The sequence below is a fragment of the Diceros bicornis genome, chromosome 8 (genome assembly GCF_020826845.1).
Source record: "Diceros bicornis minor isolate mBicDic1 chromosome 8, mDicBic1.mat.cur, whole genome shotgun sequence".
Classification (NCBI taxonomy): Eukaryota; Metazoa; Chordata; class Mammalia; order Perissodactyla; family Rhinocerotidae; genus Diceros; species Diceros bicornis.
Window position 1 is genome coordinate 76,680,237 of NC_080747.1, and position 12,635 is coordinate 76,692,871.

Here is a 12,635-nt window from a genome sequence, read left to right on the forward strand (position 1 = left end):
TGGAGACTATAGTTTAGAAAAATTTGCAAGGAACTGATAGCCTCCTAATGGAATCTTGAAAATTAACAGGTTTGAGATATGTAAAGCTATGGAGAAGAGGATATTTCAGGTAGTGGGAGCACTCTAGCTGACATATCTATTGGAATAAATCATATGGACAAAAACAAAGATTGATTAATTTACCAGAGTGCACAGAACACATGGAGGGAATAATTTGGACTGGAAAGAGATTGAGAATTTATTTTGCAGGTAAATGAAAGACCCTAAATAATTTTTGAGCATGGGTATGACAAAATCAGAGCTGAGTTTTAGAAAGAATATGCTTATATCTTTTGTTTAATCAAAAAAACTAAGAAAAATATGACACTCAAAATACTCATATAAAAGCACTGACACTTTCTATGTGTTCTACAAGAGTAAGCCAATCAAGATTTGATAGATCCTTATATCAAATACATCCACATTGGCTTAATTGATCAATTTCTGCTAAATCCTTTGTGGTAATTATTTTCAATACTGAATGTGGAAAAATAGAGTATATCAACATTTGTGGCAGTATCTCAAATCTTTTAGTACCAATACATTTTCTCATACTGGTACATGTTGATACATATTATATCTAAAAGAGGTATCTTGATACATGTTGCTATCTAAGAGTGGAATGGCAAAAATACTGAAATTACTTTAAATCTTATGTGGTAATGTATTCACTCAACAAATATTTATTGAATACTACCATATGCTGTACTGTGAGATCACAGAATAAGGAAGGAAAATAGAAATATCAGAAATAATTACAAGTGTGATCACTTCTGCAAAAAAAACACCAACTGTTCTGGAAATATGTGACTGGAGGACCTACATAGGCATAAGAGTGACAGATAAGTGGAAACATTTAAGATGAGTGGCATTAGCCAGGAAAAGAAAGAGAAGAGTATTGCAGGCATGTGGAAAGCAGAACGTGCGAGGGCAGTAGAATGTTAGCGGGCTTGGAGGAAAGAGAGTTTGGCACATTTAATCCTCTGAAATAAGACCAGCGTGGCTGGAATAAAGAAGAATAGGGACATAGTTCCTAATTAGCCAAAAGAGGTAGACAGGGGAAAGATCATGACGGGTTTTGTAAACCATGTTCAAGTTCCTAAACTTTATTCGAGGGGTGAGTTTAAGTCACTGAAGTATTTTAAACAGGTATTTAAATCAGATTACTCTGTGGCTGCCAAGTGGAGAATCTATTCTCCAGCTGCTATTGGACCAGGACAGACTGGATGAGAAAATACCAATTAAGAGGCTGATGCTCCAGTGCAGGGGAAGCCTGGGCAATGGTGTGAGTCATGGGGATGGATAGAAGTAGATGTCTTTGAGAGATATTTAGGTGATTGAAATAAGATTTGGTGACTTAACGATGTGTGGAGAAGAAGAAAATGGTGATTCTAGGTTTCTGGCTTGGTCAAAAATAACTCTAATAAGTTGGGGGTTTGTTGTTGTTGTTGTTTTTTTTAACTTGTATACTTAGAGGAATGGAAACATGTTACTTTGCTTTTTGTGTAAAGCACTATGTACTATTTAGAATTTATAAACCTGAAGGAGAGTGAGAGAATTTAGGAAAACATAATCTGACTTACCAGAAACAGTATTGATACGGAATATACGATAGCCTTTTATGTGTGGAAATAAACTTTTGCCACAAGAGCTTTAAAAATGCAGCCTAGGGGGCGGTGGCATAGTGGTTAAGTTCGGCGTGCTCCGCTTCGACTGCCTGGGTTCGTGGGTTCAGATCCCAGGCATGGACATACACCACTTGTCAGCCATGCTGAGGTGGCGACCCACATGTAAAATAGAGGAGGATTGGCACGAATGTTAGCTCAGGGCTAATCTTCCCCACCAAAAAAAAAAAAAAATGCAATCTATAACCTTGGAATAGTCCTCTTGTGGACTCTTCAGCTTCAGGACATTTGAATCATAAAGTGTATAAAATGGTGTTAATTTTAATTTAATTCAGTTCAACAACATACATTTTTTGAGCAATCCACAATGACGTACTTATGTTATTTTGGACACAGTTTACATAGTCTAGAAGAAAAACTATGAAGAAAAATATGGAAGTTTCAGTTCAAATAACTGGTTGTCTGGGCTTTGATTTCTTCTTCTCTAAGATGTAGCTAGTATGATCAAAATGCTGGTAACATCCTATTTCCTTCTCAGTTTGCTTCCAATCTCTATTTTGAATGGATATTTGAGTATATATGTGTATATCTATATGCACATGTATATATTTATACACGTTATATGGCAACTCAAAATTTCATAAACATTTCACATAAAGTAAGCTTTTGTTTTTATTTTTGTTTTTGAATCTTGTATCCTAGTGTTGTTCAACCCATTATATTTCTTTTCTGGGAAAAAAATGTAACATTTTCCTTCTGTTAGGGATTTTTCTCTCTGAAATTAACTTATGAAACGTGAAGGCACCAGGACATGCTGCTCACTGCCTTGCTGGGCTCATGTTTATTTAACAAGGTGTCCTTGGTTACCAAGCATGTCTGCAGGTTGCAAGGAACCTAAGAATATGTATAAGGAAATGAGACGAGTGTCATAAATATTTGATGTTCCATATGATCCTCCAAAAGTATCTCTAAGTTACTTCGCACTTCAAGCATGGGAAGGAATCCTTCAGCCTCATAAGCAGAGTGAAATAAATTCTTAGCAAATATTTCGTTCTTCTTTTTTTCCAATTTATCCTAACCATAGGGGAACAACAAACTTTTGCCTTTTCAGAAACTGATTATCTAGTGGTAAATTATTCCTAACCTTTGATTCTACTCTTATTTTTCTTCTCTTCTACTTTCTATATTTGATGCCCATTGGTATTCCTATATAGAGTAGGAAGGATGAAATCCAAATCAATTTTACTTGGTATTTTTAAAAAGATTTACTCTGGCAGCAATTTTTGCTGTCAATTTTTAAAGGACACTTAGAAATTACTTGTATGTGTTATTCATACTATCGATGTCCCATTAGCTTATCTTGTCTAGAATCTGCTGAATTACCAAGAGATATAAAACACAACTTTGCATGCACAAAGATAATGACTGCTCATTACCACCTGGCCGGCACACATTTTTACCAAGGCTCTGTTTTCAAGGTTGATCTGAGGATAGATGGAAAAAAAAGAAAAACCTCAAAAGCATGAGAATGGTCTTAGGCAATCAAAATCAGAGAGGTTAAGTCTGGGTTAGATAACAAGGGGCTGCAGTTAAAGGGTTTATTTGCTTGAAATACTGACTTCTCAAGCATCCCTTATATCTTTGTGAGGGAAGATTTAACTGATTATACATGCTAACAGCTCATTAAGAATATAACATAAGGAAGATAAATTGCAAAGTCAAAAAGATGAACAAGATAAGTAGAGGCCACAGTAAACTAAATGCATGTGCCCTGGTTTGTGGTTTTTTGTATCATGTGCAATGTAAGTGGGCTAAGTTGCTCAGTACCAGGTACCAGCTAGGAACAAAGACATTGTCCCAGAGTGGCCGTATGGGTATTGATTGGGAATAACAATAATATACTGCCAGGCAGTCTGGTGTTCAAAAGTTTAAAAATTTCAGGAATATAGCATTTTTGCAATGTAGAAATCATATTGATATATAATATGTTTTCTCTTTTTCCTAGAAATAAAGTACTAAGACAGAAATTGAAATTCTGATATAATTAGGAGATACTATAGAGGGAGATGTGTGATTGAGGATAAGAAAAGCTCTTATAAAAAGATTTCTGAATACCAGTAGTTTGAATTTATGTGTAGTAATAGAAGATATATTGTCAGTCAAACTCCTATAGTATTTGCGATATGGAGATTAACGATAATAAGATCCACTGTACTTACCCCAGTCTTTAAAATCTTAAGTTATAATTGGATTCTTTGACATATTAGTACTGAGCGAACCTACAAGATCAAATTGACTTGCAAGAATAGGATAATTTACCCGCATCAAAGATAGAGGCAAACAAGGGCACAGACAAAGGAAAGAGATTATGGGGCGTGTGGCATGGATCCTCAAGTCCTTTTTTCCCGCATTGGACATGCACATTCTGTCTCCAAGGAGGGTTTTGTAGGTTTACCACACACAACAGGAAATACTTTCATTTTTACCCTAGAAAGTGCAAAGCTCCGTCACCTTTTCTGGGGAGCCATAAGCCATTAATGCATAGATTCTGAGTTTGTTTACTGCAATGATTCTTTAGCCTGGGACATGCTGGTAAGGGCTTCTGTAGATAAGGACTGTTCTTCCTAGTAAATATTACTGGTCTTTTTACCTGGAGTTCCAGTTGACAAGGACATTAGAATCACTTACCGCCTTTTTTTCCCCCTCTTGGGCTGCCTCCCACACACATACCAGTAAAAGGACTGAATAGATCCTAGACCAACTGCTCTAACTCTTTTCTCCCCAAATACTAATCTATGAAATGTAATTGAGTCAAAATTTGCGAAAACATTTTCCAAAGCCATGTAAATATTAAAGCATATAATGAAATTTTGCAACCCCAATAAACTTTAGTTGAAAGAGACCAGGAGCATGCCTACAATTTCTGGCAGAACTAGAAAGTCTCCAAAATTAAAGAATGAAATAATCATGTAGATAATGATGATGATGATGATAATAGTAATTAAGCTCTCACCATTCACCAAGCCTCTCTTTTATATTCTTTACATATATTATATTATAAAACTCATAATAATCTTCCAGGATAGGTACTACTATTTTTGCTATTTAACAGATGTAGAAATGGGGGCATAGAGATACTAAATAACTTAGCCAAGTTTACACAGCTAGTAGATTCTGATGCCATTGATCAAATCCAGGAAGTCTGACTCTAAAATCCATGCTATTGACTGCTAAATCATAGATGAGAAGAGCACAGACATATCAAATTCAACATAGTTTTTACTAATAAAACTGGATAATAAAAGTTGATTATTACTGTTGCAAAAATGAAATAGATTAAATGTTGAAATTAATGATTAAGCAATGGTTTTATTAAAGGCCTGTTATGAACTTTGTGTCATGTGATGGGCTACAATTCACGGATGATGTAGGAGATGTAACAGACAGCATCATAATACCTGCTACAAAAGGCTACAAGTTGAGTTAGAGGTTATGAGCTATGTTTAAGTACCAATATCATAAAGGTGATTATTGAAGCAATTTATAAACTAAAATAATTTGTCTAAATAAATGTGATTATCAGGCCAAAATTCTAAGATATAAATACTTTAGCATAGAAGTGACTCAGAATGTGATTTTTATTTGTAAAATCCTAAATAATGTGAAGGGTGATAAAGTAAACTGAGAAAAGAATGGTAAACAAGAAAGAGAGAAGTATGACCTACATTGCCATCTGTTGGGGAAATGAACATCTGTCATGTTGAGTGAAAGAGGAAGCTTGGAAATTCCCAATGAATCTCAACAGCCAGCACTACTATTTAAGAGCAAAAACAGATTTCAAGCCTCATTTAGCTTTTTTTTTTTTTTTTTAATTTGGAAAAGATATTTAAAGAAGGAGGAAAAATAAACCTCCAATAAGTTAGAAACCGTAGCTTTTAAGATTCCAAGATATAATTTTAGATCAAATTAGAATAGAATTGAGCTGGAGAAAGAATATTGTCAAATCTTGTCTCCAAAGTAGAGTTATGCTCTCCAGAAGCATCTTGTTTTCTGACAAATGGATCCATGCATGCCATAAGTATGGTGGCAAAAATCCTATCCTGGAAGTTAGTCTCAGCTCTAACATGGAATCATTTTGAGTAGTCGTTTGACTCTTTGGGTGTAAATTTCTTTGTCTGTAAAGTGGATGAGATTGGATTAAATGATTCTCAAGGTTACTTTCAGTCGTGCTCCTATTTATGCTGTGCACCTATTAAAAAAATAGCCTGTTCATAATTGCATGCTTGAGATAATATTTACTATATAGATGGAAATAGTGTTCCTAGAACTTCCTTTATGTTTTATTATCATTATTATTTTACTTCTTCTGAAATCTTACATCAAAATCTTCTCTCCTTTAGGGTGGAGTTAGTGGGTTGACTGGAGAGCTAGAATTTGGAGAAAATGGAGGCAATCCCAACGTCCACTTTGAAATTCTTGGAACCAACTATGGAGAAGAGCTTGGCCGAGGTGTTCGCAAAGTAAGACCAGAGACATTAATAAATGTCTTTTCCTATGCTAACTATGGTTTTCTTTGATTGTTCTCCATGCAACGTGATCACAGTATCATTAAAGTTCATACTGTAGTTTGAAAGGGGCAGGGGGAATTAGGCATTTAAATAACCTTAAATACTTACCAGAAGTATTAAGCAATAAATTCTATTTATGCCTTAGAATAATTTAAAGGAAAAAAATAATCTGATGGTTACTGAGGGAACTAGCATCATATTTCATTCATTATAATAATAATTTTTATAAAGTAATGAATTTATTTCTACAATACATCGCTGCTTGGTTTTTAACTTGTAACATGCACAAAATCAGAATAAGAGCTTTGATAAATTTCATATAGTAAGAGGAAAAGTCTACTATAAAATGAGACATTATAGTATTTCAACTTCTATATGTGTCATGTAATAAGTGGAAAATGGGTTGCAGGAAATGAGCTCTGGTTATTGACTACAAATCGCATGTAAGAATAAGCTGAGTGCCGATAAAGGATATTTCACAAAATACTGTGACAATAACTTTCTCAAGGAGATATATGAAAGACCCTGGAGAAGGACTTTTCTATAGTTTGGATTTGCCATTTTTATATGTTTTTGGTAGGGAAAACTTAAGGTAATTGTGCATATAGTGCTCATTACTATAAATTTCTAACTGTGTAAACTTGGCTGCATTGGGAGTAAGAGGTTCTTCAGTAGGTGTTTCTTTCCAGTGCTGAGATGTAGAATGAAGAAAAACTTAGACAAAATGAAGTTAGGAATTATTCTAATTAGCAATAAAAACCTCTCAGTAAATTTGTGCTAGGGGACTTGAAACTATCTTAATGCGTTAATTATTGTTTTATAGTGAAGCATAGCGAACTTATAGAAAACTGCATGAAACACAAGGATAGGCTAGTGAATTGTTTTAAAGGAAACAACCACAACTATGGTCAAGAAATAGAACGAATCAAGCATCTTAAACACCCCCATCTATGTCTCCCTCATTACATCCCTGACTTCCCTTCTCAGTAGTATAATCATTAGTCTGAATTTTATGACACTCATTTCTTTACATTTTAAATATAATTTTATCACATGTGTGTGTATCCTTAAATAATAGAATTGAGTTTTGCCAATAGTGAATGAACTCAATATGGCATTTATTCTTTTTTCTTGCTTCTGATGTTTCACATTCTGTTTGTGTTATTCATTCTTGTTACGTGTAGTTGCAGTCTATTCATTTACATTGCTCTAACATTTTCTATTCTATGAATGTGTCACAATCTACTGTGATCTGTTTCCCTTTTTAGACTATTATAAGCAATGCTGTTGTGAATATTCTTGGACTTATATCTTGGATATATACTCTTGTACTTGTGCATGTATTTCTGTAGGTTTTGTATCCAGAAGTAGAATTTCTGCAATGCAAGGAAGTGTATCTTGAACTTTACTAGATAACCTCAAACCCACTTTCATAGAGATTTACCAATTTACATACCACCAGCAGGGCAACGAGGTCTCATTGCCTCGTGTTCTCACCAAATCTTGGTTTTGTCAGACTTAAATTTTTATTAATTTATTGGATATATAATAATGTATCCTTATGATTTCAGTTTGCATTTCCCTGATTATAAAAAGGTTCTGGTGTCTTCTCCTATATTTTTTGGCCCTTTAGATTTCTTTTTGAGTTAATTGCCCATTCAAGTCTTTTGTCCATTGTTTATTAGGTTGTCTTTTGTTTTTATAATTGATTCTAGGAGGTACATATATATTTTGAATATTAGTCTTTTGCTATTTAATTATGTTGCAAATAGTTTCCTCTCTGTGTATTTTATTTTCATACTGTTCATAGTACCTTTAAATTTAGTAGAATTATGAATTTTCTCACTTATGATTATTGCTGTTTAGTCTTATTTAAGCAATCATTCCTTACTGCCAGAGTCATAAAGTTATTATGCTCAATTATATTCCAAAATCTTTATAGTTCTTCCTTTTAAATTGAAGCCTTTTGTCCAACTGGAAATTTTTTTTAATATATAGGAAAAGAAGAAAGTACAATTTCAGTCTTCAGTATAGTATCTTGTTTGTTTTTAATTGATATTTAATTTAAATACGACAAAATGCACAAATTATGTCTACAATGGCTTTCAGTGATTGAATTCACCAATGTGACCACCACCCAGAGCGAGTTACAGAACATTTCCGTCACCCGGAAAGTTCCATCATTCCTGCTTCCACTCTTAACAACACAGATAGTTTTGCCTAGTCTGGATGTTCATATAAATGGATAATGTAATGTATACTCTTTTGTATCATGTTTCTCTCAAGACGTTTTTTTGAGATACATCTTTATTTTCATGTGTCACTAATTTTTTTTTCACTTATATTGCTGCGTGGTATTATATTGTATGTATATAATACAGTATCTTCTAAAATTCCATTTTCTGCTTGTTGCTGATTTAAGGGAATGACATTGATATTTTATATTCATTTTATGAATAGCTCCCTTACTTAAATCTTTAATTCTAATAACTTATCTGTAGATTCTGGTGAACTCCTGCATATTACCATATCATCTGTGATTAATGATTTTGCTCTTCCTCTCTAATCTTTGCATCTTTTATTTCTTCTTGCCTAGTGCACCGATTAGGGCCTCTAGGAGAACAGTGAATGGAAGTAATAGGAATAGGGATCCTTGGATCATTACCAATCTCAGAGAAAAAGGTGTCAACATTACACTACTAAATATAATGTTTTTCTTTTTTATTAACTTTGATCAGATTAAGGAAGCTCCATACATTCCTGGAATAAGCCTAATTTTTATATTTATATAAAATAATATTTATATAAAATTATAATTATGTTTATAGTCACAAAAAAATTACTTTATTTGGTACCACCTTGCTTAAGGGTTTTACACTGATGTTTATAACTAAGGGAACATCATAACTAAGGTTACCTGAAATTTTCTCTTCTGGATTTTGTTACTAAGGTTATGTTGGCCTCATAAAATATGGTAGAGAGAGTTTTCTCTTTATTCATTCTTTACAAGTTATATAAAAATGGAAGAATTTCTTCCTTGAATGTTTGATAAATCAGCCTAATGAAGCCAGCTGACCTAGAATTTTCTTTGTGATCATTTTTTTTTCACTACTGATTCTATTTTTTCATGGTAAATAAAAAAGTCATATTTTCTAATTCTTGTCAACTCAAGAAGTTTTACTTTTATGATGTTTTAAAGTGTTTTTTTCTATATGTTTTGGCATAAAATAGCTAATCATATCTTATATTTTTAAATTTTTGAAACAGTTTGAGATTTGAACTTATTTTCATTTCTGAAATTTTCTTGGTAATTAATACTTTATTATTATTATTATAAAGACTTCTACTTCTAATAATGCTTTCTTCCCTAAAGAATGTGTTGTCTGCTATTAATAGAGCTAGACCACTTTCCTCTCTGTTACTATTTGATTGGTGTTTCTTTTTACTATCCTTTTACTTTCAACTTTTCTGTGTCCTTTTGTTCCACACATAATTCTTATAAAAAGTATGTAATTGATTATTTGATACCAATTTGACTTTTATACCTAAAAACTAGACCATTTCATGTATTTATATGGAATGCATTTACTAATAATGTGCTAATACACTATTTACTAATACATTTAGGTTTAAGTCTACCATCTTGTACATTCTACCATTTTGTACATTCTATTTGTCTTGCCAGTTCTAGGATCCTTTTCTCTTCTTTCTTGCCTTCTTTTGGATTGTTAGTATATATGTATTTTTTACCTTATTCTTTCCTCCTCTACTAATTTACAAGTCATATACTCTGTTTCTATTTATTTAATAGTTCCTCTAGAATTACAACATGCATACCTAATTTGTCAACATCTAAAGTTAATCAATATCTTTGTTCTCCTCTCAGATTAAAAGGTACTTAGAATATTTTAACTCTATTTACTCAATGTATCCACCTCTCAAATTATAGCTTATTGTTGTTAGGTTTTTTTTTTTTTTTTTTTTTTTGTGAGGAGATCAGCCCTGAGCTAACATCCGCCAATCTTCCTCTTTTTTTTTTTTTTTTTTTTTTTTTTCCGCTGAGGAAGACGGCCCTGGGCTAACATCGGTGCCCATCTTCCTCCATTTTATATGGGACGCCGCCACAGCATGGCTTACCAAGCAGTGCGTCGGTGTGCGCCCGGGATCCGAACCAGCGAACCCCGGGCCACCGCAGCGGAGCGCGCGCACTTAACCGCTTGCGCCACCGGGCCGGCCCCTGTTGTTAGGTTTTTAATGTTATCGTTTTTTATTCCAAAAAGTATTACCGTTACTATTTTGTGCAATAAATATTTATTTACATCTACCCACATATTTTCCACTTTTTTGCTCTGCTTTTCTTCCTGCATCTGTATCTAGAATTGCTTTTCTTCTGCTTGAAGTACAGCTTTTAAAATTCCCCTTGTTGATGGTTTTCTTAGGGCCAAATTTCTCAGTTTTTGTTCATCTGAACATGTCTTTATTTCATCTTCTTTCTTTAGATATATTTCCCCTAGACACAGAATTTTAAATTGCTTGTTTTGGTCTTTTAGCACCCTGATGATATTGCACTGACTCTGGCTTCAGTATTGTCGAAACTATTAGGGAAAATCTGCCTTCAATTGTATTTATTTAGTCATAGGAAACTAGCTACATTATCTAGAGACAGATAGGAACAAAATAATTAAAATAATTAACATAGAATCATAATTTAGTATAAATATAATTGAAGATTCAGAAAATGAGAATATTTATAGTTTTATAGCAGAAAATAATGTGTCTTTCTTAGGAGTTTTTTGTTACTTAATTGCTTGTCGAATATCAGAAAACCTTTCCTGACCTCATTATAATCATGAAATCAAGACTGATATATATCGTTCTGAAAAAACAAAAAAAAAAGACTTCTGTACACATTAAGGTATAAGTACAGAAATGATTTTACTTGAGAATGGGACCTATACAAATACAAATAAAAGCTCTTTATGCAAGTATTGCTTAATTCTTTGCAAAACCCTCATGTCTTTTCCTTCCACTCTATTCCCAATGATTATCCCCAAATTTCTGTATGATCATTTTGTACCAGGTTTCTTCTTTCTTCTTATCTTTTGTGTAAACTATTCTATGTTATGTTATTATTAATTTTCATAAAGCCTTATGATCCTAATACTTCCTTATTTTGCAAAAATGCTTATCCCAGTTCAATAATTGGATACATATGTACAAGGATGATAATTGCAGTATTCCTATAGTAATAGAAGCTAAGAAGAAAGATTTTCAAGAAGTAGGAGGGGTCAGCAATGTAGCAGAAAAACAGTAATATAAAGATTAAAGAGTCCTTTGAATTTAGGAATTTAAGGTTCATTAGAGGCAGTAGATCAAATGGGTTAGGATTGTGGCTGCTAAGGTCAAACTGTTCAAATTATTATTGTGTTACTTAAAAGCAAGTGACTTTGGGCATGCTATTAAACCCCTAAATAGGTACGACCTAAACGAATTAGTAATGTGACGCATCCAGAACTGTCTCATACATCAAAAAATATTGCAATTAATTGTCATTTATGAGGGAAATCTCAGTGGAGTGGTAGGGCCATATGTTTAGCAACAAGTTGAAAAGTAAAAGGGAAGGTGATGAGTAGAAGAACATAAGGTAAATACCATATTAGCCTGTTTGGCAATGAGAGTGGTCATTAATTGGCTTCGTGAAATTGAGAGGGAGAACCGTCAGAATGTAAGAGACTTGAGTATGTTTGAATGCTCACAGATGGAGCCAGTAGAGAGGAAGAGAAAGAAGACAAAGGAAAGAAGGATGATCACTGATAGAGGTCCAGGAGAAACAGAGGATTGGATCCAGAATTAGATGGAGTGCTTGATCTTAGGCACGGAAAACTTCATTTTCCAGAGTAATGCCGGGGAGGGAGTAAGGAAAGAATGGTGTAAATGCAAGCAAGTCTTCTTGTGTGGTGTCAAGAAGTTAAGGGAGTTGTTAAGAAATATATTATCTTTTCTTAGAGAAGTGGGAGGTGAGATTATCAGCTAAGAGGGAAAGTGTAGCAGAAGACATTAGAGATAATGAGGTTGGAGGTTTATAGACTGAATATGTTTTGCAATAGCTGCTGTGGCAAATAAGAGAGAGCTAATTAAGGACCATGGAAGAATTGCCAGGTAGGGCTGATGGCTCATATGAGGTTAGAGATTGAAAATTCATTGTAGCAGTAAACTACACAGTTATATATTTTTGTCTAGCAGTGTTCAGTGGATGGAATGGATTTAAATTAATGTAGGGTTGGGATTTCATCAGATTGTTTTTGTTTTGTTTTGTTGTTTCTGGTAGCAGTACAATGAGGCAGTGAAGGTAAGGATATTGGCAGGAGAATGGCTGAAGTGACGAAGCATGAAATCTTCCTTG

At 33.6% G+C, this 12,635-nt stretch overlaps 1 protein-coding gene across 2 annotated transcripts in view; it reads left to right on the plus strand.

The window, feature by feature from the left end:
• Nucleotides 1–12,635, plus strand: part of GRID2 (glutamate ionotropic receptor delta type subunit 2) — a 1,161,595-nt gene that overhangs the window by 629,525 nt on the left and 519,435 nt on the right. For both annotated transcript variants that reach the window (XM_058547512.1, XM_058547513.1), the window contains exon 7: nucleotides 6,065–6,184. In XM_058547512.1, the coding sequence (XP_058403495.1) occupies nucleotides 6,065–6,184 (120 nt within the window). The remainder of the gene's footprint in view (nucleotides 1–6,064; nucleotides 6,185–12,635) is intronic.